Consider the following 25,648-nt stretch of genomic DNA (forward strand, 5'->3'; position numbering starts at 1 on the left):
ACTGTTTTTTTTTTTTTTCGTTTTGGGACGTTGCTTGTATTAATTCGGATCAAGGCACAAGTCGAAAATAAGACAGTGGGTTTGTAATAGGATTGGCGTATTTGTCTACTGCAAACCACTGTTTCGTCTGTGATGGAAAACAAGCGTTGTTTTGCCAACCGCTTCGCTGACTACAAAGGTGCCCTGTGTACCGGGCAAGACAACGATGCGATAGTGCGCAAGGTGATAGCGACCATTGAGAAAATTCTAAAGAAGGTTCCAACTGATTTAAATGACTGCGACGGGGGGCTGTACGACGGCCCGGCCGGCGTTGCATATATGTTATACTACGTCTCAGAATGCCCTTTGTTTTCTCAGCAAAGGGACGTCTACCTTAAAACAGCGAAGCAGGTAATAGACGTATCCGTGAGGTACGTTGACGGGGAGCAAGACAAGAACATGCGAGCCGCGTTCCTTCTCGGTGGAGCTGGAATCTACGCCGTGGCTGCAATGGTCTACAAAGCTTTAGGCTTGTCAGACTTTGTGAAGCCCCTCACTAAATTTCGGAACCTGTGGGAAGTGTGTGCTCCGATCAACTTCCTTGAGTGCGGCTCTGATGAGCTGTTCGTGGGTAGATCCGGTTATCTGTGCGCAGCCTTGGTACTGAAACAGAAACTTGAAATTGAGGTAAGGCAATGAATAGGTTTTTAGTGCATCATCAGACTGTGCTGGTTGTTTAAAGAGGGTCGAAAAGCACATATTTCATGATTAAGCTTTAAAAAGTTCATAGTGCAATGCATATTGTACGCACTCGCAGAAGTTTACAGAGTCAACATCAGAATCGCGAGATGTATATTGCTTTTAATTGTGATGGCAGAGTATTTTACTTCGTGGATATGTGCATCTTTTGAATCATCCTTCTCTGGTATTCCTTACAGATTCTGAGTCCGGATCAGATAAGGGCAATTTGCCGGGCTATTATTGAGTCTGGTAAGCAGTACGCCAGAAAGAAAAGGAAAGCCTTTCCCCTTATGTACTCGTACTACGGCACGGAATATTTGGGTGAGAAATAAACATTATTTTATTTTACATTTTAAAGAGAACGGCTGAACATTACATGACTTCCTTAATTAAATTGTTGTTCCGGACTTAACCAAAGAGCTGAATAACTTGAAATGCACACGTCATTGAGAAAAACAGAAGACCACTGATTGCTTCCAATGTCAGTGATTGCCTCTAATGACATCACAGTCACATTGAGTTGTTATTCCCTTATTCCCTTTTTAAAAATCTAACCTTACTCTCCCTTAATAGCACCGGACGGAGAAGTCTTTCAGGGGAAGATTTAACATTCTCACCAGCACAAAGGTCCTTGTAAGCAAAGTGATATGTTTGCATGTAAGCGGCAGCATTAACAGTGAAGAGAGACTGCACTGATTGCGGGCCGAGGTGGTGTCGAACGAACATGCAACAATTCAATTTATGATTTATTTTACTTCTTATTATTTAAACATCATTTCAAATGAAATTGCATGTGATTATAAATCCGATCCTATGTGGCTTGCCATTGCATTTCAGTACCACAGACAGTTCGTCCATAGGCTGTTGTGTTCCCAATAGGCCTACTGAAAACCAATGTTTAAATATAGCGTTGCAAATGTCTCGTTTTTAAATATTAAGTAAGCATGTATTTTCCTAAACTTCAACTTCAATCATTATTCTTTTTGTTGTAAATTTTTGTTTGTTTGTTTGTGTTTACTTCTTTGTGATCGCTCTTTAAGGAATGGGCTGTAGGCAACTGGATGTGGTTGAAACAGAATTTCATTTGAGTTTACTTAAGTTTTGAATGATTGACCACTGAGAATGCGACCATATTTCACATATTGGACAATTAGTTAATTGCAACGATTGGTCCTATCAAAATGGATTACTACTACTATTACTACAACTGATAATAATAATTTTTAAAAATACATGTAATTAATAATAAAAGGAGGTGAAGCGCAATTCATGTATTGATGACATTTTCACGGCACAAGTGTTTGCATGTTCTCCTGGTGTTCTTCACTGGCTTTTTTTCCGGAACTAGCAGCACTGCACTGTTTCGTTTTCCGTTTTTGAGGAGGGGAGCAGTCTGTTGCTCTGGTGACGTAAAGCATGTGCATTTGATGATGTTATGGATCAGATGTGCTCAGTCTTCGCACTGCATGTGAATATTTTCCAAATGCCTTTTTGATAAATAACGCTACATGAAAATTGGCATAGGTAAAACATTATTGGAGAGAATATCGTAGTGTACTCTTAGCTTATCTGATCCTTAATGTATTGTTATGAAAAAGAAGACAAAGAAGCTAATGTCGTTAGCCTTTTTCAGTTTCATGGTATATCATATTCTTGGCCCTTGTTCACAAAATCTTTATAAAAAGCAAAGGTCATAGCCAGCTAAATGTATGAAGTATAATGAAAACTTTAAGACTGCAACATAGTTATACCATAACATTGCTTTTCCGTAGTATTGCAATAAATGTTTTGTGAACACTGCCTGATACATAAGGATTGCGAGCTGTGTTGTAAATCAGTGCTCCTGCAAGTTTCTGTGTGTCTGTATGTGTGTGTGTGTGTGTGTGTTGTGTTTGCTCACATGGTGCACTTGGTATTGTGTGTGTGTGTGTGTGTGTTCGTGTGGACGCGTGTGTGTGTGCACGCATGTGTATGTGTTTGCGTATGGAGACTTGGGCGCATGTCCGTACACTTGCATGAGTGTGTGTGTGTGTTCCCCGTATAGGTGCAGCCCATGGCCTCTCCTCCATTCTGCAGATGCTGCTGTCCTACCAGGAGCTGCTGTCCTCAGGAGAGAGGGAGCTCGTGTGGCAGAGTGTGGACTTCCTGATGAACCAGGAGCAGAACTGCAACTGGCCTGCTGAGTTGGGGGCCATGATTGAGAGGGAGAACGAGCTGGTGCACTGGTGCCATGGTGCTCCTGGTAAACAGCTGGCTCACTCCAGCACTATTGCACACTGTCTCTTATCAGTGACCTGCAACAGGGTCAGCGCACTGTGTGAACAGAATACGCTTGAATTGCATGTAAAAGAACCAGAAAGAACAAAATATCTTGTTGACTAGTTGGATCACCAGAAAAATATCAATAGTGAAGCACATTAGACTTAACAGACACACAAGGCATAATAATAATAACGACCATTTGTTTTTAATCTTACATGCATCTTTGTGCATGCACACACAGCAATTTTTTCTGCTTATTCATTAGTATATGTGTGTCCTCTATTTGATTATATTTTGCTGTGCAACATTGTGGTTTTAACTGACTGATTGTGCCATCTTGGATTGGAATTGTGAAATTATAAGTGGTGGACACTGATGCATTTGATCTGAAAAAATTAAAACAAATCGAGTTCACATGCCGTTTGTCATTGTCAGGTGTGGCCTACCTGTTTGCCAAAGCCTACCTGATCAACAAGAAGCCACAGTACCTGGACACCTGCATATGCAGTGGGGAGCTGGTGTGGCAGAAGGGTCTTCTGAAGAAGGGCCCGGGAATCTGCCACGGGGTGGCAGGAAGTGCTTATGTCTTCCTGCTCCTGTACCGCCTGACCGGAAACTCCAAGTACATGTATCGTGCACAGAGGTAATGCACAGTTCCATCTTCATATTTCAGCATTGCATTTTCTGCTGCTCACTCCTACTCCTTACCACCTACACCCACACCCACCAGCGACACCACTTTCACTCAGACTCCACACTCAACCCCACCCATTAGTCCGGTTTCATTCACACTCCCTACCCCAAACAGCATCATCCTGAACACACACCTATACCACCGAACACCCACGCTCCTCCACATCTCCTCATATTTCCGTTACGCCTACCTCTGTCCCCTAACAGCAGCGCCCAAAATGCATCCAACATCCTCCCCACCCGACGACTCCGCCACACAGATCCCCCCCTCATACCACAGCCCACACGAGAGAGTCACAGAGTGTCTCGCATTTGCAGGTTCGCTGAGTTCCTGTTCAGCGATGAGTTCAAGGTGGGTTCCTGCTCCGTGACCAGCATCTACAGCCTGTTTGAAGGTCTCTCGGGGACCGTGTGCTTCCTGGTCGATCTCCTCCAGCCTGACAAGTCTGAGTTTCCTCTCTTTAGTGTCTTTGTGTAGACATTCTCATGGCAGACATTAAAACTGTGACCACCAGACAGGGCCCAAGCTGGTGTTAGATCAGGGGTGCACGACAGGGGAGCAGCCTCATCCATTTCAGGATTTCATGCCAACCTCCTCTATTGAGTATTTAATTGGTCCAATCTTCCCTTTGATCTGATATTGAGTGAGTTACAGCTGCAGACTGAACATGTGTCCTTGGTTAAACATGTTGCTGTGGTAAGATGCAGGAGTGAACCAGCATTGGAGATACAGCTGTTTAGAAAATTAAACCAGAATAATTAGCAGGAACAAATACCAGCAAACATGCCAGCACTCCAGGACTGGAGTTGTGCACCCCTACATTATATTGGCAGTGAGTGTTATTTCAAAGCCGATATCATTTTGTTTCAATTCACTGTTCACTGTGACTATTGTTGCTTGAGTTATCTTGGGTGGAAAAGGTTATTGGGGTGTTTAGATTTTAATGTGACTGTGGTCATAGTCAAAGGACTAACATATGGAAAACTTGGCAGCAAATAAAATGTTAGTGTCTTCTGGTGATGTGCATTGTGAAAAAGTGTCTCCCTTTCCTGTGACGTCTGTTATTTTTAGTACATGCATTTTCTGCTGCTCAGTGAGCCTCTGTATACAATGTCACATGACCTTGCGAGGCCACACCTTAAATTACATCACTTATTATTAACGCAATGAGTTGGTTTAACAGACATAAAATCGCTTGAAATGCTTAAAAAATATATCTGCTGCTCGTTTTCAGCTTCGCTGGCTCTACGCCACTTCTCTTTAACAGGGTAAAGTCTCACGGGTATGCTTGTTTATTTTCTGGGCCTGCTTAGGCTTGTCCAGATTGATGAACACTCTTATTCACAACATAATAGGCACTGCTCCAATGTTCAAGACACTGTGGAGGAGTCTCGTTGCCCATCACCTGTTCACAGTTCAGATCCAGTCTCACTGCCAAAAGCATCTGGACCGTAAAGTTTGTTTGTGATACCAGTTTCAATGCAACCGGGGCTGTGCTAATCAAATTCTGGATTAATTATATGTTTTCTGAAAAAAGTGGGAGTGAGCATCTTATTTCCTTCTACATAAAACAGGGCCTGGATTCAGTGCAAATATGCACTGTTTAATTGGTGAATCAGTGAGGCATTCATCATTTCAGCTTGTAATCAAGCTGTTTTGTGATTGGTTCTGATTGCTCAGTGAACTGCTGTAGTATCTTGGTGTGATCTCAACATTTATATTAGCAGTGAGTGCCTTGTGGTTCTTTGCTGTGTACTTCTCAACACTGTAGATGATTGGGTTCATTTAAAGACTGGAAGTGTGTCTTCTTTCTTAGTGTGCAGTCCTCTCTGATTGGTGAAGGTAGTCAATGAACCAATAAAAGACAAGTCCTCATTCTGCTCAAGGAGAAAAGTTGCATATTTATATTTAAGCTGTGCTTTGTTCTATAACCCTAGAAAGGCACTTATACACAAAAAAGCATTATAATTCCATATATATGTAAACGTACTGTGCTTCACTTTACAATAAGCCCGCTTTTAGACTTGTAGTGTAATAATGCTTTATACTTCCACATTTTTAAGGGTTTTCTAAACTAAATAATATTTGACTGTACTGTTATTGTAATGTCGTTATTGTTGTCAATTTATAGTTTTATGGATGGATTTGTGTCGATTTTTATGTTTGTAATAATGATGGTGTTCAGACACATTGCAATGATTTTTGTTTTGTTTTTTGCTTTTTGTGTTTGTCTGTGCAGGGTAAGTGTCAAATGAATTAAAATAATGTATCTATCTATCTAACAATGTTTCTGTCGTTGTGTAATTTAATGTTGGTTTAGAATATTTAATACATCCTACATACATCAATACTGGTGTATTTCAAAATAAATGTTTTTTTTTTCTATAAGTTAGTTATATGTTTCCCCCCCAAGGAGCTTGAATGAGTCATTCACTAATTAATGAAGGATTGCTAGTTATTTTTTTAAACACAGTATATTTAAGAAAAAACTAACTTTCATCATAAAAAAGTCACATTTGAAGCCGTTAATGTAGCCTGTGTTGTATCTAATATGTGTGTGTGAAGAAATAGGCTGAAGTGATATATATCTACTGTTGACTTTCTGGGATATTTAAAAACGTTATTCCGTTTTAGTGTATGTTTTCTCATTGACACAGGCAGTTTTGTGTGTACTCAAGGATGTTAGAGATATTTACGGATGTTTCTGACAACCTGCTTTACAGTTAAGTATGTCAGCGTACTATGGGCCGGTAATAAGTCACTATTAAAAATAATTAACAAAAAATAAACCACGTACTGCAGGTATCAGTGTTGATACAAAAACACTGGTTCCTCCTCTCTGCGCCACCTAGGGCTTATTTGCTACACTACAAGTGGTCTAAAAGAAACCCGTAGCTGGCTACGCAAAGAAGCGCACACCATTTGGTCAGGGTGTATTGCATCTTCTGGGGGCTGTCCCTCGCTTGTTGTGAGATGGGAGTCCGTTTTGGCGTGAGGAAGAAGATTTTTCTAAAGGTGTGTGAGAATGAAACTACCCATTTCAGTTTTTTTGTCGGTCTTTCTATTCACCGCCGAGACCACCGCTGCTCTGTACCTAAGCTTCACCTACGGCTCCTCGGGTGATCGGATCTACCGGGGGTTCACGCTCCTCTTCACTCTCCTGCCGTCTGTACTGGTGCAGCTGACACTGACCTTTATACATAGGGACCTTCAAAAAGACAGACCCTTCGTGCTACTGCTTCACATTCTGCAGCTCGGACCTATTGTAAGGTGAGCTGTGCTTGAGGAAAAGTAACTTTAATGAGCGTCGGTTTCCTCAAGGAGATTAAAAAGCTCATACCTCTTTTTGATTTCGCCATGTACGTTTGCTAGTACGCGTCGTTTTCATGTAGTGAATTGCAATTCGTTCCAGTTGCATTCAAGCGAGAATCTCCCAGTCGATAATTTGTGGTTTAGGTCGAAATAAGAGAGCATGATTTATAATGCATTTTTTGCTGCGTACCACATACTTCAGAAGGGTCGAGGCGTCTCGGTATGTGGACTTCCTGAAAGTTCCCAGTCCCGCTAAACTTAATTTGTTTAAAGCGAAAGTTCACTTTCGGGATTTTTAAATATTAGCCTATAGTATTTCAGTTTTACAGTATGCCTTTGATTTGCCCAGACAGTGTTTGTGCGATGAAGGACATTTCTATATATTTACAAATCACCACAACCTGTCGGCTTTACAATGGCTAAGGCAACCCAGAACTCCAAATCAGCTTGTCCACCGATGTTACGCTTCCAGAGGTTGTTTAATAATATGTATTGTTATAAAACCCTAGCATTAATTGTGTAGCGAGTAAGAAACAACTGTCAGTTGTATAATTGTGGAAAATTTCAGCTGCAACCTAACCAGAAGTATTCATGCAGTTGGGCCTGCATTGAGGTGGGCCAGAATTAAAAAATTGGTGTGGTGGTTCAGCCAAGATAAATAGGTGGGCCGGGAAACAACTGGTGTAAGCAGCTGAATTTGCAAATTCATGAAAACATTTCCCATTTTATTAGGTGTAGCTGCAATTCAAACTGGTTCCGATGCAAAACTATTTAATTTGCATGCGGCCTTGCAAGTTCTAATGCTAATGAACTTCATTAGCATGCATCAAGAGCTTGTGCCTGGTTGTAGTCGTATTCACAATTAGCAAGTTGTGTTCTCCTGACTTAAAACTGGGCTTCTGCCTCCTATACGGATAAATAATATGTGGGGTTATTTTATGGCTGTAGTCTAAAATAAGTAGCGGAAGAAAATTACTATAATAAATGTTTGTAAATTGAAAAGGTTGGAAGACCTTGAACAAGTTAACCTTTTCACTTGAACAAGTGAAAAGGTTAACATTTATTTTCTTCATTTCACATTCATGCACATTTAGCAAGTTATTTCCCTCCGTTTCAATTCCTTGTCCTCATTCAGCCACAAACTGACAGGTAATAAATATATAATTTGGAACTTAACGAGGCAAAATAATTTCCTCACATGTGGATGGTAAATCTCATTCTGGGATGGCATTTTGAGTGGACTTGTTAAATGCACACTGGCTGTTGACAACCGTCAGCAAGATCAAAGGTTTTGTTTTCTCGTCCCATATGTGCTGTATTTCTGACTGTGATGACTGGGTTGTTGTTGACAAAATCCATGTTCATTTTTTGTTTTGAAAACATTAATTTAGCTTGTCTTTTTTAGACCGTAGTTTATGAAAGAGATGTGTACGGACTACGTAAATGTATTGTGGCAACATACTGACAGAGTGGTGTTGTCTCTGGGGAGCCCAGAGTAGTATATGTTAAGAGTTGGAACCTTGCTTCAATTTGCACAAATATCTTTGAGGCATGTTATATGCACTCACTTCTGAGCGGCTTTGGGTAAGATAGTTGGGTAAATGCAGGATGTTGAGTTTAACATACTAGAACAGGTCTTCCCGGTTTTTGCATTTTTGTTGCAATTGATATACAGTATATCATCGTGTGCCTAGATGGCAGCTTTTTTCTAAAATATGCAGTTTGATAATGCATCCTGTTGAGTGGCATAGTAGAAATGAGTATACTTGTAATTTAGCTATGAGTGGACTTATTTTCCCCCTGAACTTTACCAACATTCACTCGTTAAACTTTTGCAACATTTCTCAGTCATGGGGTCCTTATATACTGTTGATAAGAGAATCTCAAAATATATACTCGCTGGTTGTTCACTTCATTGCTATGGTGTGCCTTATTGCTATGGTATAAGTAGTGTAATCATGGATAATCTTGTATCTTGTCATTGCCATTTTGTGCCATTGTCATTCTTGTTTATCACAGGGATGACAGGTGCTATTGCAGTAAGCTAATGTTTGCTATTCTAAAGTTTTCCCCATTCAAATGCTTTACAGACAAAGAAAAAACTAAACTATGTGGATGAGAGGGGCTCATCCTGCTGTAGATTACTGGACTCAGATCCATGATGTACCACACCAGGGCTGCTAACTGCCCTGTATTGGCAGAGCTGTCCCATATTTTAGCCAGATTGTTTTGTTGTCTGATATTTCACCTTTGGTCCCAACCCCAAAGCCACGCCTCTACCCTCCTTCCTCTGGCCAATCTCCCACCTTGCCACTGCACTTTGTGTCCCATGTTCCGGAAAAGGAATGCTAGCATCCCTGCAGCACATTGCAATTATCCTTAGCGTCACCAAGGGTAGGAGGTATACAATTTTCTGGGACTTCTCTCTGTCCCATAACTCCATAGGTAGTGTGCTGACTGCATGTGATGCACACTCCTCTTGTGCATACACTTACTTTTGTTTAAAGTGCTGAGTTACCCTGAAGCCTTGCATCCGGCTCTCAGGCAGTGCTTCAAGCTGAAGTGCTAGATTTCACAGAAGTGATGTACCAATCTACTGATTGGTTTAAACAATTGACAACTAATTGTACCTCCACTCATTATGGACATCATGAAACCTCATTCCTGGATTCCACATTCCCTGGTTTATCTAGCTGATCGTAGGCTGAAGGATTAATATTTTGGAGGATGTGCATGTTTTTGAAGGTATACTGAATGCGGTCATTATTTCATTGTCATAAATAGATGAACAATGATACCATTTGGTGTAGTAAAAGTAGCCAATATCAATAACATGGTCGTCATCATCATCAAATATCCATTATCATCAAATATTGACATTTATCGCAATGGAAGAAACACAGATTTACCTTGAGTTGGAGGCAAATCGGATATCTTGGCATGGTATTGTGACAATACAAAAAAAACGACCTAAACTGCTTTTTCTGTAGGAAAAATGTGGTCACATTAAAGCATAATATGGCTGCTATGAATTCCACGCTTTCTCTTTATTTGCCTCTTGCCTCACCGAGACCGTTGTTACTCCAAACACTGTTATATAAGTGCATTATTCTTGGTACGCAATGCACTGTATGCTCTTACTCCTGAATGAGAATTGACTCAGGCTATAAATAACAGCCCCCCATCCCTCCTGTCCCGTCCCTTGTGCTGTTGACACTAGGGGAAAATACCGCCTGATTTGAGAGCCTAGCGTTGCCATGCACACAGTAGGAATGAGGAGGCTCGTTAAAAAGGCTGCTGTAAATTTCCCTGACTGGGGTAAGCCAGGCCTGGGGCACAGCGCAGTCACACTGGGAGTTGCTTGCCCACCCTAAATAATCATGGCCCTCCTTCAGTTGGGCCATCTGTTCCACGCTGCAGGCATCCACTGTTTGTATGAAATCCACACTCTTTACCTAGCTTCAGCCACAAGACAAGCAGGCCTCTAACTCCATGTTTCTTGCCGCAGTTGAAAAAAAAAGATTTTTCAGCCAATTTGATTCTGTCAGTGTTGTTTTCTATGGTTGTGCCTCATAAAAGCTCAGCTTTTAGACAAATTATAACATTGGATCATTAATGGCATGCGAGAGCTGGTTAGCACATTCGAAGCTGTTGGCTAAGCTGTCTAAAGCTTTTGGCTGAGAAAAAGTGCAAATACGTTCAGACCAAGTGGTGATATTCCCATATTTCACTTATTAGGAGAGGTCCACCTGTTTCATGGTTGGCTTCTCCCATATTAAGTAATAAAACTGGTGTATTTGATCTATATACTGAGAGGCTTAGAATATTGACAACAATCCTCTGGTCTACTCAGACTGAAATAACCCTTCCTATTATATCTACCTGCTTGAATGTGAAAAGATGGGTGGATATAAAGATCAAGCAGAGTGGTTCTTACAATAATCTGTTCACTGGATTATTGGGTGGTTAGGGTTTAAAAAAAGATCTTTGTCAGAGTAGCCACTGATCTCCTGTTTCCGCACTCAAATGCACAATATCAACCTAATGCCTTAAATGCAGGTGGATCTGATATTACCAGCCTCTCTGAACAAAGCCGTTCTGGTCATTCAACCAGTCAAATTGCCTTTAAAACAGCGTTAATTGCTCAAAATAGTGTGTGAATGAATAAAATGACTTCCACGTCAGGCTGGGAATTTACCAAAGCTTGCCTTGACATCAAAGGAAAGAAGTGATACGTCTTTGATGTGAGACTCTTCTGTTTATTTTTTTACGTGGTCCAAATGTTCTCTGTTTTCACGTCAGCTATGCTGTTTAAGACCATTCGTGTGAAACGGTTGTTAAGTAACACACGCATCTGTGCTGTTATCAGCACCAGCAAATAAAACAAAGATCCCCAACGGTGTAGTCCTCCGTTCTCTATTCATTGAGCCATTACATGAAAGCAGTTTCACTTGAGTGACCAGTGTAGCAGAAACATAAGGTTATTTACAAGGGAAATTTTTTCACAGGCTGAAATCCCCAAATATTTTTTGCAGATCAGTTTGCCGCATTTCCTGTTAACCGAGCATGTAGCAAAGTGTTGAAACCAAAATTAATATTTGAAAAATTATTGCTGAACTCTTAAATACAGAGTTTGCAAACTGGGCAGCAGGTTCTATAGGATAAAAAGAGCGATTTGACTTATTTACACCAATTATTGTGCTACCAGAGGCTGGCAGAGGCTCAGATGAAGGCTTTCTAGGCAAAACGCTTGATGGTTGCTTGTTTAAAAGAAAGAACAGTTGCTCCTGTCTGCCCTTCTTACTGCATGGTGAGTGCACAGGTTCACTGGTGCTGTTCGTCACTGCAGGTGCCTGGAGGCCTTCTACATCTATGGGAGCATGGGGAAGGTGGAGGAGCCCTACGTCAGCATCATCCGAAAGAAGCGGTTGCCAAGGGGCGGGGCGCCGCCCGAGGAGGTGGAGGAGCAGTTGGGCCGGGCGGAGGGGAAGATCATGACCCATCGCGCTGCCTTCGCCCGTGCCTCGGTGGTCCAGGCCTTCATGGGCTCCGCCCCTCAGCTGACCCTGCAGGCCTACATAAGCCTGCTGCACAGGGCTGTGCCAATCAGGAGAGGTAGGCGGAGCGGGGATGGGCCAGAAAGGGGGGGGGGGCAGGGGGGGCTTTGATTCCCTGACCAAAGCGGGGGACATGGGATTGGCTCAGAATGGAACAGGTGGACATGGTTAAATAGTCGCTCACGTGTGGTAATTACTGTGCATAGAGGGGTGGGCAGGAGTTATTCTCATTCTGGACTGCTACAGCAACCTTCTGGGGAGGACGAGATATTCAGTCCTAAAGGGGCATGCGAGCCACACACTGTGCGCATTACAGTTCACATCCTGAGTGAGATGCAAACCACACACACATGCCATGCATACTGTTAAAAACTGTTGGAAGCAGCTTCAGTTCTGAGCCACAGACCGACTTTTGTTTTATTTGGTAAATGTATCCAGATTATCCCATTAAAGAGATAAAATAACATGTATTACAAGAGAGGCTAAATCTTTAATAGAAACAAGTTCAGCTCATATTTTTATGGACTAGGTTAACCTTGTATAACTAGCATGCCAAAATTAATAATGGCCTCTAGATGGCAGTACTGTGTGGAGAGAGGAAAGGCCAGGGAAACATCGTGTGCCTTCAGGCAGTTCTCACCCCCCAAAATAGGTGGTGGTGAATACTTCTATAAATGACATGAATTAACTAATTAATTTTAGGGGGAAATATTTCAATTCGTTAAAATTTTTAGGTATAATATTAACAGGAGAAAATGTGAAATTGTTCCGATAATTATTTATTGTGTCTGTACACATGTATAAATGTATATTTCATTAATTGTATGTTTTTGGAAACGTATATGAAAATGAACCCAGGGATAGTGTATGGTGGGTGGTTCCACACTTAATCCAGTCACTGGCCACTGCAGTGCTAGTGTATAGCGGCACAACGGATCATGAGCGTTTTCTGTGTCTGTCCTCTCCTCATGCAGGCTGTTTCTTCCTCCACAGGGACGATGATGGTCGTGTCCATGCTGTCCATGGTGTATGGCGCCCTGCGCTGTAACCTCCTGGCCATTAAGATCAAGTACGACGACTACGAGGTGAAGATTGGGCCCGCGGCCTTCCTCTGCATATTCCTGTGGCGGAGTCTGGAGATCTCCTCCCGGGTGGCGGTCCTGGTTCTGGTGGGCTCCACCCTCCAGCTCTGGGTCCTGCCGGTGGTGCTGGCGGACCTGCTGGCCTCCTCGCTCCACCCCTGGGTGCAGTTCTGGCGGAGCGGGGCGCCGTTCCCGGAGGGCGTGGAGAAGACGCTGGAGCGCGCGGGCACCGGCGTGGCGCTCTGCCTCCTGACCCTGCTGTACGGCACCATCAGCGTCTTCTGCTGGCCCGCCACCGATCTGGACCTCGCCCACGCCGACCTCATCGGCCGGCGGGAGAACTGGCGCCACCCGGTGACGTACTACGCTCTGCGTTTTGCCGAAAACGTCATCCTGGTCATGCTGTGGCTGGCCTACCAGAAGGACTTCCACCAGCCCCCCATCGCTGTGCTCCTGGGCCTGCACCTGCTGGTGGGGTACGCCGCCGGCCTCGTCTTCATGCTGGTCCTCTACAGATTCTGCCACCCCTGCAGAAGGCTCTACCTGTCACAGGGCTCCTGTGAGCAGCCCGGTAATCCATGAACGGTCCAACGCTTGCACTGCAACGTCCCACATGGGCGATGAAGCCAATAAGCGTCTGTGGAGACCATGGAAATTCACAATTGTGCAACGTGACACTCGTTCAGGGGAGTAGGGTTGGAATTTTCTTTTCAGAACCTTCAATGTTGACAACATGTTTGTGCTGGTTATTGTTACAAGACTGTGATTTTGTTTTGACCAATGTTTATTGTCATTTGTCATTTATTACTGAATGTCAGTATCTCACACCTCATTTTTAATGACTAAACACCCTTACAACTGAAGCTCAAATGTTTATATTGATGACCTCAAGGTTTAGTGTGTCTTGTACATGATGTTAAATTATACTCGTTTCCACAGTGCAATATCCAGCCATCGTTTAGAAAGCACATCAGTTCTATAAAAATTCATCACTTTTGTGGCGAAATGTTTATTAAAAGTATTTATGTTTGCAGAATTGATTGGCCATGATACAGATTGCATGTGCTCGTCTGAAAAGGGGACTTGCATCGATGAATATTTTGAACACAAGTGTGGGGTTTAATATTTTTATTTTCTGGCAAAATACTGTTTGAAGCCAGCTGGTATGGTAGATTGAGGGCTGTTTGGTTTTCACTTATGATGTAGCATGTATTACGGGCAAAATTGCTTTGTTTGATGAAGGCGGACTGAGTGAATCCTGTTCTGCTTTTACATCCTTATGGTTAGTTTGGATTTGGCCTTTATGTTTGTCATTCCTTTGTTATTTTCAGCACATTTAAATTCATCTTTAACATCCCTGACTTCATGAAATGCTGATATGCTGTTCCACACGGGGAAACAGATATACAGATGACATTGCACAAAATGGCAGCTGTTGGATTTATGTGTCTGTTTTGCAGTTGGCCAACTGCTCATCGTTTCTTTCTCTAGTGCAGCTGTAATGTACAGTACTGAAAATACTGAGTGCTGTTCGAAGGGTCCTTGCTGTTTGAACCTTGTTTGATAATAATAAAACTCTGTTTCAGAAAATGAGATTTTTTTTAATGTATCACTATTTTATGCAAATGTTTAGTGAATCTCTCTTATTAAATTAAAATAAAATAATTTTGTTGTATATGTGTACTACTTTACATGATAAACAAATATATTCACATTTGAAGTGTGTGTATGACTCATTGAAATTACATTTCAAAGTGGTTTCCGTATTACTCTTCTGTGTGTAGTATCCAAAGAGAAATGTGCAACCATGACAATCTCTGCTGCCACTGTTCAGACTTCTCCTGAATTAAACATTTAAAAAGCTTGGGCCCAATTCACGAAGACTGTAAAATTGTGCTCAGAGTTCCATACTGAATGTAGCTTCCTAATTGAAAAGTGCTATTGAAGTGCAGCAGTTTGGCATAACGAGGCTAGTGTAGTTAGGGAACTGGGCTTTCGAATCTCTGAAGCACGTGTAGAGGTTACTTTTTGTCATCAAATTAAATGCATTTCCTTGTCATTATTTTCTGCTTAAGTGACCTCTAGTGGCCAAAAGAAATATTTGCAACTGGTCCAGTCTGGCTCTGATAAGGCTGAGAGTGCCAGGAAGAGAAATGTGTATTATGATTTGTAGAACAGCTGCTTGAATTAATCATACATCAAGCTGAATAGACACATTTTTGCTATCATGTAAAATTGTGTGGCTACTGGATGCAAGGTGGATGCATGTTACAAAATATATCGTAATATTTACCTAACCAGCCACCTTGTGTGTGTAGGTGTGTTTGCATAACCAGGTGGAAATCAGTTTGATTCCTTACTGTACACTAATGTGATTATCCTTTGATAAGACTGTGATTATCCTTTGATATATCCATATCTGGCAAAGGAATTCCTGTTAATCTTGTTGATCTAGGGGAGTGTCTACAAGTAGATGTTGTTTACATGTGGTAATAAGCTTCTCATTCATCAGTAGTTTTACAGCTGTGCTTTGAAGGAATTTTCCCAGAAATAAATTGAGGGAAAAGGTTTTCGATAGAGCTGAGCCAAGACATTAAATTTAATTTCATATGAAGCTGCTGTGTTGTAAGCAGAATGAACCCTGATTGTGGAATTAGACATTTGTTCTGAACTACTTATTTGCAAAGATCTGGGATTGTGCAACAACATATGTTGCTACCAGTGAAAAATCATTTTGATTTCTCCCGACAATTGAACCATAACTTTGAAAAGGAAAAAATCTCTGAAAGCTGAAACAAAACTGAAATAAATAGAAGGAACTGTTGCAAAAAAATGTGATTAACCAAATGGATTTTTTTGTAGATCCTTTAAAGGGAAGTGAAAATAAATCTCAAATTTGAAAAACCTGACTGGGGCGATATAGCTCAGGAGGTAAGACCGATTGTCTGGCAGTCGGAGGGTTGCCGGTTCAAACCCCGCCCTGGGCATGTCGAAGTGTCCTTGAGCAAGACACCTAACCCCTAACCTCTAACTGCTCTGGCAAATGAGAGGCATCAATTGTAAAGCGCTTTGGATAAAAGCGCTATATAAATGCAGTCCATTTACCATTTACCATTACCATGACCCCTTCACAATGGTCAAATATTCAGACTAGGATCTGAATTGTGTCATTTACTGTGTGTACACAAAGCTCAATGTGATAAGACCTGATGAGACAAAAATATTTTAATGCTTTGATGTTGTCCATGAATAAAAAGAAAACGGAAACAATGAACATACCTTTAAATCATTTCTGTTAGATACTTTTCTGACAAGTTATTCACTTGGCACTCAAAAGCATAAATAAGCCAATGACAAATTTCAGTATTCCGTAGAGATTGCCTACCTCTTTGTAAATCCACCTGGGATAAAGAGCATAGCGAGCTGCCAGTTGTCTACACAATTGTACTATAGATGTCACTGTGTGTACTCTATCTGCAAAGAGATGGCAAGCACCTAAAGTGAACAAGAGCACCTCCCTTTCTCCCTCTTCCTCCTCAAACAACATCAACATCTGACCTCAGACCAGCCCCAGTCTTACTTCCTCCTACAGCGGCTCATGGTAAAACACGTCTTCAGCGGCTCCCTCGGTTCTCACTCTCTCTTGCTCTCTTGTCTCCCGCTGTCTCTCGCCGTCTCTCCGCTCCTCTCGCTATGGGAAACTGGGCAGCCAACGAGGGGCTCTCCACCTTCGTGATCGTGAGTTATCTCCGCCGGCTCGCTGCACCCCCATTGCTGCGCGTCTGCGATGTTCCTGATTGACTGACACTGGGTCTCTTTCAGCTTGTCTGGCTGGGGATCAATGCCTTCCTCTTCGTCCACTTCTACATGGCCTTCCTCACCGAGAGGTTCTACTACACCAGGGTTATCCTGGGGGTGAGTGCGCGTTGGGCTGGCTGGTGGCTTCTGAGAGGGGTTGAGTTTTTTGGTATGTGGGTGAAGAGGGTCCTGGGCTTGGAAAATTTAGTACATCCAAAATTCATGTTTTCAGCTTCATCTCTCTCTCTTCTTTTATTCTTTAATATCTGTAATATCTATACAGTAGTTTATATGTAATAATTTATATGCAATATAGAACATTTAATAATTGTCAGTATGTAGCATTCACTCTTTATGTGTAAAGTACCTGAATTTTTTATTTCCATGTCACATGGGAAAGAGGAAGCAGGTGTGTGTGTAACTGGGGTGTGTAGAGGCAGGCAGCACAGGCTTGTTTGCTGTAATTAGCGATAGCAGGAAGTGATACTTTAACGGGTGTGTGGTCTGGTCTCGGTTCAGCACGCCCTGTCATGGGCCAGAGCCCCGGCCGCCTGCCTCAACTTCAACTGCATGCTGGTCCTGCTGCCCGTCTGCCGCAACCTGCTGTCCTTCCTGCGCGGGTCCGTCCAGGTGAGTGAGTGCGTGTGTGTGTGTGTGTGTCTACGCGGTGGTGTATATGCAATGCGTGCATCTGTGTGACTGTGCGTGAGTGTGTATTCATGTGTGCTAAAGTGTATACATGTACAGTATATACTGTACGTGTGTGCGTGTACATGAGTGTGCACGCACATGTGCATGCGAGTGTGAATGTGTGTATGTGTGTGTGCATGCGTGCGCGCGTATAAGGGTTTGTATAAGATCCAGATGTGGATGTGAGAGAGTACCCATTGTTCAGCTATGATAGGTAACCGGGGGAAGCACTGTGTTTGATTAATTGCCAGTGAGGAAATTATTTCCTCTTTCCTCAAAGTAAACCCTTGCAGTTAAGTGCCTCTAATTAACTGATAGCACATGCATGATGTTAATCAAACCCACACTGTAGAAAATGTCTTATATGTGTACATTCATTAACATAATATATAATCATGATATATTTAAATTTTTATTGCCATTTTTCTCTTTTTCATGGTGTAGCGCTGTAGTCGCACTGCAGCCCGACAGCTAGACAGGAACCTCACCTTCCACAAGCTGGTGGCGTACATGATAGCCTTTCACACGGGTAAGACATCTGTGGAGCCGCAGGGAGAGCGTCATACATCCACCCCACGTCATCTCTGGGAGAACTGGCTCTCCCTCTCCAGAGGAAGATATTTCTTTGCTGTGCACTGGAATTGTTCTTGCTGTTGAATAGCCTTGTGTCATTTAAAATAACAGAGCATTTAACGTCCAGTCATACAAGCGCAGTCTGTGCGCCAGTTTCGCTTTAAGTTTAAGGGCCTCCATGGTTTGACTGAACGGTGAAAGTGCATTGCATTGCTAGCCGTGTGTTCCCATGCGCAGTGATCGGACTGCTTGGCAGGTGAGTTGCACAGGGACTTGGCAGCAGCAGACTGCGTGTGCCATCGGGGGTACCTGTGTGTTGGTGTGCGCCATACTGAGGACACTGCATCGGCGGGACAAACCATGCATTTTCATTACCTCTGTCTGTCTCCTTCCCATCAGCCATCCACATCCTGGCCCATCTGTTCAACTTTGAGAGGTTCATGGGTGCTCAGCTGGACAGCAATTCCTCCCTGGAATATGTGCTCTCACAGATTGGCAATGAAGACGGCAAGGCCTTCCTGAACCCGATCAGAACCAGTGATACTGTGAGTCCGCACATGTGACAAACATATAAAAAATGACATGCACTGTAACTGCTTTTACGCTGACACCAAACAACAACCAAAATGGTTGTCCTTAGGTTTTGATGGAGAGGTAATGACACACCCTCAGTGAGTGCTGGCAGCCCAAGCGATAGGTTCTGACATTTTTAATGGAAAATGTATTAATCATGAAGGGGTGTTATAAACTGGACTGGAGTCTTTCCTTCCTGTGAACAGTGTTTATATGCATTGGATGTTCACCCAATTTCCTTCTATGAAATGTTTCATATGACTTATTTCAGTGAAAAAGTGAGCCACAACTTTGCAATGGCATTGTTCTGTGAAAGAGAAATTATACTGGTGTTTTGACTTCCTGTAATTCTATGGGAACTTTTTAGACCTTGAATAACATCTTCTTCAAAATGTAGCTGATGTAACTTAAGCCTGGAATGTTACCATATAATTTCCATACTGATATCACATGATGAATACATTATTATTATTATTATTATCATTATTATTATTATTATTATTATTATCTTGTGTTGTAATGTAAGTTGATAACCAGAACTGTGGCGGTGTTTATGTAGGCTTACATTTGTTGTGTTAGTTCACAAAAAGTACATAACTTTTAATGTTTGTACATAGGTCTCATTGTTCAAAACAACTCCCTTTAATTCATCCCTCGAAAGCTGTTTGAAAATACCATTTTTACTTCAAAATCATCTGAATAAATCACAATGTGGGATCTGATCTTTTCCCTTCTGCATGCAGAACCCGACGTACGTGATGTTCACGACCATCGCTGGGCTAACTGGGGTGGTGATCACTCTGGCTCTGATCCTGATGATCACCTCCTCCATGGAGGTCATCCGCAGGTCCTACTTCGAGGTCTTCTGGTACACCCACCACCTCTTTGTCATCTTCTTCATCGGTCTGGTCCTCCACGGCGTAGGGTAGGAGCCCCATGCTGTGCACAGATGAACGCTTACATTCGCAAGTTTAAATTTAAGAACTTGTTTACTAGCGCCGTAAATTCCTCCATGGGAGGAAGCTAAACATTCGGTTCCTATTTTTGCCTGGGCTTCTCCCATAGAGGAGTGAAAGGGAAGTGGCACAGGCTTTCATAACTGGGAATGGAAGCTGTACAGGTAAAAATAGGCAATATCTATGTTTCCATTTGACTTTATGCATATTTATAATGTTGAATCCCACTTGTGTGCCACTTGTCTAATGAAAGCATACATTTGTGCACAAAACAAATTAAATTTAATGGACTTTATTAGACGCAAAAAAAAAATAATTGCAACAAAATAACTTTCCCATTGCTACATAAAAATTTTGGGGGATTTTTAAAGATTATTTCATATTTAGTGTATGTTCTGATTGGCCTGATTGTTTTTAGATCACCAGAATTCATTCACTTCCATTTTCTCATGGGATATGTATATTGATAACACTATTCAGAAATAATAAGGTGACCAGGTTAGTGGAACAAAAGTCATCAGGCCCTCCCACACCGAGGGCAGGGAGGATGACTCCTGTTCTGTGTTTGGACAGACGCATTGTGCGCGGACAGACGGAGGAAGACCTGAAAGTGCACGATCCAAAGGTGTGCGAGGAGCTATACGAGACCTGGGGAAAGAACGGCTCCTTCTGCCCCGTGCCAAATTTCGCCGGGAGTCCACCAATGGTAAGTGAGCACAGTTACTTATTTACCCGCTCACTATTTTGTGTACAAGCATTGTTAGGGATTGTAGTTCCTATTTTGTTTCTGGGTTTTTTTTTTTGCTCTTGTCATTGTATGGTTTTGTATGTCATTTCTTTCATAGACGTGGAAGTGGGTTGTGGGGCCGATGTTCCTGTACGTGTGTGAGAGACTCGTGCGATTCTACCGATCTCAACAGAAGGTTGTGATAACCAAGGTCAGTCACTTTACACATCTTTTGGGACCAGCAAAGTTAGTTACTGCATACTTACCTTCTACAGATTGCTTTCTGATAATAACAGACAATCTTACCTCACAAATACCACTAAATATGTGTCTCAACTGAAATTGAGTGCAAGCTTCCCTTACATGGAATACTTAGAAGTGCTTGGTATTCCTGGTAGCCAAACACTGTTCCAGGCATGCATTTTCTCATAGAACTGGCCCGTGTGGCTTTTGCATTACATCACCAATGCAATCATTTTATTTAGTTTTTATTAAATATCCATTTAAATATAATTTTGTTTTTATTTTATTGAAGCAATTTCTGTGCCCATGGCTGCAGCAGCACTGTGCCACCCAGCATATGAACCTGTAACCTCAGAGTTGCGGGCGAACATTACGCCACACTGGTGCACAGCAGTTAGGAGTACGTGTGCATTGAGGCTGAGGAAATGGAGACTTCTCCAGATCACGGGGTGGGGGGGGGGGGGGGGGGGTGGGAGGTTGGGAATTTGTGGTGGATTTCCCCAGGTGCCGATGGTCACCGCTCGCGGTGTGCTGCTTCACCTTGCCCCAGGTGGTGATGCACCCCTCCAAGACATTAGAGCTGCAGATGAAGATGAAGGGGTTCCAGATGGAGGTGGGCCAGTACGTATTCCTGCAGTGCTCCTCCATCTCCCAGCTGGAGTGGCACCCCTTCACCCTCACCTCTGCCCCAGAGGAGGACCACTTCAGTGTGCACATCCGCATCGTGGGCGACTGGACGCAGGGGCTGTACGAGGCCTGCGGCGGGGACAAGCCCGGCACCCAGGAGGCCTGGAAACTGCCAAAGTATGTCATACAGTACCTCCTCACACAGCATGAATGCCCACAGCACTCTCTAAGAACTCTAAATATCTGAATCCAGGGACATTGCTTGATAGGGTTCTGCAGTCCCATATTTTCCAAGATATCCCTTATTTCCATCCAAAATGCTTTGTCCTATATAGGGAGCCCTTGTGTCCCTTTCAAGGATGACCTTTGTCCCATGAATCCCTTTGCCCTACAGATTTTACCTCCAATTAATTACTATGACACACACTCCTGTAATTGCCCTACTAGATTAGGGATGCTATATGGCTACTATGCACTGCAAATGTGATTAATGTGATTAAATGTGATTAAAAATTGTAGTCCCTTCTTTGCACATACTTCATTTGCTAAAGTGTTTCTGGTTTTCACTGACAATTTTAAATACTTTAAATGGTCACAGTCAGCAACATTCAAAGAGCTTTTTAAAAGAACAAACTTTAGTATGTTTGATTTTACTGGACGTACGTATGGGTGGCACATTTGATGAAAAGCGGAGTAGAGTTCTGTCTTTGTTCCATGATGCAAGGGAGGGCAGTACACTTTCCAATGAAGAGGATGTGGTACTAGCTGTGGTAGTTGCATTTATTGCTACTACATTAAGCAATAACTATCAGAAGAGGAAGAGCACAGTGTAAGCGGATCTACATTTATTGCAATTAGTGAGCAGAAAAGGAAAGTTCTCATTGCGGCTTTGAGCAGTCACAGTAGTGCCTGCCTGTGTGCTGGAAACTCCAAATCTTTGAGTTTCTTTAAAGTTTCTTTAAAGGCCTTTCACATTTGAATTTTCTTAGATTGGAAAGAATCAAGTAAAAATGTTGTCACAAGCCTGATTTGCAAACCTATGGTTGAGCATGTCTGTCAAGATTCATTCACTTGCCTGTATTATGTGAAAAGAACCCCGATTAATAACTATTTTTGAAAGGTCAGAAAGGATTTCTTTGCTCGAAGATACTGATCAGGAGTAGCAACAAGAGCTGTAGAAACAACAGTGCTATTTAGGGAAGGCCAATTTGAAATATGTGTATTTTAAATATGCAGTATATGCATGTAGCTATGTATTTCATGTGATATGGGTTTTTACCTGTGTCAACGGCAAAACAATATTCATGTCCACGATTTTTATTGTAGTCGATTGATACGTGTATTTGTAACAAAACACATTTAAATATATTTTTATCTGTCTCTGGCAATGCAGGATGGGTGTAGATGGTCCTTTTGGAACTGCCAGTGAGGATGTGTTCCGGTACGAGGTGGTCATGCTGGTGGGTGCTGGCATCGGAGTAACACCCTTCGCCTCCATCCTTAAATCGGTGTGGTACAAGCAAGTACAGGAGAATAGCAACGTCTTCACCAAGAAGGTGTGTATGAGTGGTGGCGGGGGGGGGGGGGGGGGGGGGGGGGGGGGGGGGGGGGGGTGGTTACAAACCATATGATACAAAGCTTGTGAAATATACTGACATTTGCCTGTTTCACAATTTCATCAAACTCTGTATTTCATAGAAATGGGCTGTGACCCTAGTAAGTCCACTACATGGGACACAGCCGTGGCGTACCATGAGGGCTGAGCTTTGAATTCCGATGTTCCAGATTTACTTCTACTGGCTGTGCCCGGAGACCGAGGCCTTTGAGTGGTTTGCTGACCTGCTGCAGAGCTTGGAGGGCCAGATGATGGAGAAGGGCATGACAGACTTCTTAAGTTATAACATTTACCTGACCAGGTGGAAGGAAACTGAGGTGAGTCAGTGGAAAACGGGGCCTAACCTGGGTAGGCCCTGGATGAGGCCTTGCCACAGTGCAGCCTTTCCTTCAAATAACAAGGAGGGTCATATTTCCTGATTCTCGTGATTAGTCAGGACCACTTGGTTTGATTTCTGAACATCATCTCTTTTCTAAATGCAAAAACCTCTCGAAGTGCGTGCCTATGACCGTCCCTCTCCTTCTGGTTGGGACATTTATTGTCTGAAAATCAGTACAACATAATTAATTAGCAAAAATCCATTCCCTGATAACAAATGAATCTTAGTGCCCGTTTTCCCATTAACAGCTGGTTGCACATTTTTTTTGACCACTGGATCTAAAATCTTTTGTGTTTAGAACAAACTGCAATATAGTCAGAATTTACCCAGACCCTCAAACTAAAACTTCAGACAGGAATGAGCCAAGTAACTGTAGGAATATTGAACTTTACCAAAGCATCCAGGGTGTTAAACCGTCCTGTCTGACTATCAGTGTTAAAGCTTTCCCATCCACTCACTGCATTGGCTGGTTTTTGTGACTTGTGAAGGCGGCTCACTTCAGAGTTCACCATGAGGCAGAGAATGACCCAATCACAGGGCTGAAGCAGAAGACCCTGTACGGGAAGCCCAACTGGGACAACGAGTTCAACGCCATCGGAGCAAAGCATCCTGGGTAGGTGAAGATAGCACAGCGATATCGAGAATGAATCTGAAAAAAATAAGGAGGAAGGGTTTTCAAAATACCGTCATGTGCTAATGTGCCAAACTCGCTGTCTTCCCAGAATTGTCAGAAGCACAAGCCTACACTGACATTTATAGAAGGGCGGATTTTATAGTCACTTCCACAAACAGCCATTTGCTCAATGTATTATTCTGCCTGCCGATTTGGGGAAGATGTCAAATGAAACTTTGGATAATTCATGCATTGATGCAACCATTTAAAGATTTTAACCCATGTACACTGTGCCACAATTCCCTTGAACATGAGGTGGTTCATTTCTTTGAGTAAATTCAACAGCACTCGACTTTGGTGATAAGAGATGCATTTATTCTGTTGAAGCCACTTCCTTTAAAACCATGCTTCAACTTTAAGCAATGTGCACATAGAGGGTACTTTGGAGATCTTGAGAATTCATTTGTTCTTCGACTGTGTGCGTCTGTGCGATTGTATGTCTGTCTGTCTGTCTGTCTGTTCATTGATGTGTCTCAGGTCCAAAGTCGGAGTATTCCTGTGTGGCCCTACTGCACTGGCGAAAGCTCTGGAGAAACAGTGCAACACCTACTCCAAGTCCGACGCAGATTTCATCTTCAACAAGGAGAACTTCTGACCTCACCTCACCCTGCTTCTGCTTGCTCAACCGCCTCTGTGTTCAATGGGGGAGATCTTCAGCGGCCAATGTTCACCCTTGCTCTTAGAATTTGTAGCCAATGAGCTAGTGACACACACTGAAGGCATAACAGGTCTGGCTGTATTTCGCCATCTCCAGTATTATATTTTTACATGTTTGTTTTTCATGGACACCAAGGTGTTCATGGGCACCAACTTTTTTTCATTTGAATTTTAATATTGGCAATCTATGATGGCTTTAATATTGTACAGTTTTACCATGTGCTAAAGGTTCTATTGAATGTGCCGGCCTGTTGATTCACCGTTTCGCAGTTTTGTTTGAGTCCACCTGAGCGCTTTTCCTGCTTTTTCATGCATAAGAGAATTTGGCCATTCAAATAAGATCTCTTAGTGATACTTTGTTCTGAAAGAAAAGCCTTAGGTATTGCTCAAATGGTGCTCTTCTGGAAATCGTGAATTGGAACAGACTCAGAGAGCAAATAAACCCAAGACACTCCTCTGAGATAAAATGAATGTTTGAAAGCCTTTACTGGAAGGGCAGCTCCATATAAGGAACCACTGAAGAACGAGCACAGGGATGTGTGTCACATGCAGTCACAAAGGACAGGGTAATGCCCACGGTTTTCTACAGGGCGGAGTCAGTCTCTTTCTGACACATGCCTCAGAGGGCTAGCTTGGTTCAACTGTTTAATGTATATTTAGTGGTAACTAAGAAAACAACATTGCGTTTGATGGTGAAGTATTAATTTACTCCTTTTGCTTAACTATGCATACGCCTTTCCTTTTCTCAACCATAACAGCAAGTGTAACATTAATGACTGAATAAAATAAATGAACCGAACAGTGAAATTGTTCCTGCAGTTGAAAAAGGTGATGTAATAACGGCATTGGCAATAGTCCCAGAGAACGGCTATTGCAATATTCAGGGCACTACTGCCTTTATTTATGGGAAGTGGTCACAGGCGTCCTTTTGTTGAGACTGTCCACTGTACTTGGATATTTCATAATGTGGTTTCCTGCACAAACCCATGGGGAAACCGCCTGACAAAAAT

General features: G+C 42.5%; 3 protein-coding genes across 4 annotated transcripts; all 3 read left to right on the forward strand.

Moving 5' to 3' along the window:
- Positions 1-5,958, forward strand: LOC118213669 (lanC-like protein 3). The gene is made up of 5 exons (XM_035392691.1): positions 1-666; positions 918-1,041; positions 2,765-2,962; positions 3,418-3,625; positions 3,994-5,958. The coding sequence occupies exons 1-5, from the start codon at positions 133-135 to the stop codon at positions 4,151-4,153; spliced, it is 1,224 nt and encodes a 407-aa protein (XP_035248582.1). The 5' UTR covers positions 1-132; the 3' UTR covers positions 4,154-5,958.
- A 601-nt stretch (positions 5,959-6,559) lies between these two features.
- On the forward strand, positions 6,560-14,763 carry LOC118214261 (membrane transport protein XK-like). 2 transcript variants are annotated; one of them, XM_035394081.1, is made up of 3 exons: positions 6,560-6,946; positions 11,838-12,103; positions 13,039-14,763. In XM_035394081.1, the coding sequence occupies exons 1-3, from the start codon at positions 6,702-6,704 to the stop codon at positions 13,707-13,709; spliced, it is 1,182 nt and encodes a 393-aa protein (XP_035249972.1). In that variant the 5' UTR covers positions 6,560-6,701; the 3' UTR covers positions 13,710-14,763. The 2 variants fall into 2 exon arrangements, with proteins under 2 accessions (XP_035249972.1, XP_035249973.1); XM_035394082.1 differs by having other exon boundaries at positions 6,565-6,691.
- A 1,934-nt stretch (positions 14,764-16,697) lies between these two features.
- On the forward strand, positions 16,698-25,445 carry LOC118214260 (cytochrome b-245 heavy chain). Its single transcript, XM_035394079.1, has 13 exons — positions 16,698-16,865; positions 16,950-17,042; positions 17,445-17,555; positions 18,060-18,144; positions 18,588-18,733; positions 19,505-19,686; positions 20,291-20,423; positions 20,563-20,655; positions 21,238-21,491; positions 22,708-22,870; positions 23,100-23,246; positions 23,797-23,921; positions 24,459-25,445. Exons 1-13 carry the CDS (start codon positions 16,821-16,823, stop codon positions 24,574-24,576), a joined length of 1,695 nt encoding a protein of 564 aa, XP_035249970.1. The 5' UTR covers positions 16,698-16,820; the 3' UTR covers positions 24,577-25,445.
- The last annotated feature ends 203 nt before the right edge of the window (positions 25,446-25,648 follow it).

This window comes from Anguilla anguilla, chromosome 15, assembly GCF_013347855.1.
Source record: "Anguilla anguilla isolate fAngAng1 chromosome 15, fAngAng1.pri, whole genome shotgun sequence".
Classification (NCBI taxonomy): domain Eukaryota; kingdom Metazoa; phylum Chordata; class Actinopteri; order Anguilliformes; family Anguillidae; genus Anguilla; species Anguilla anguilla.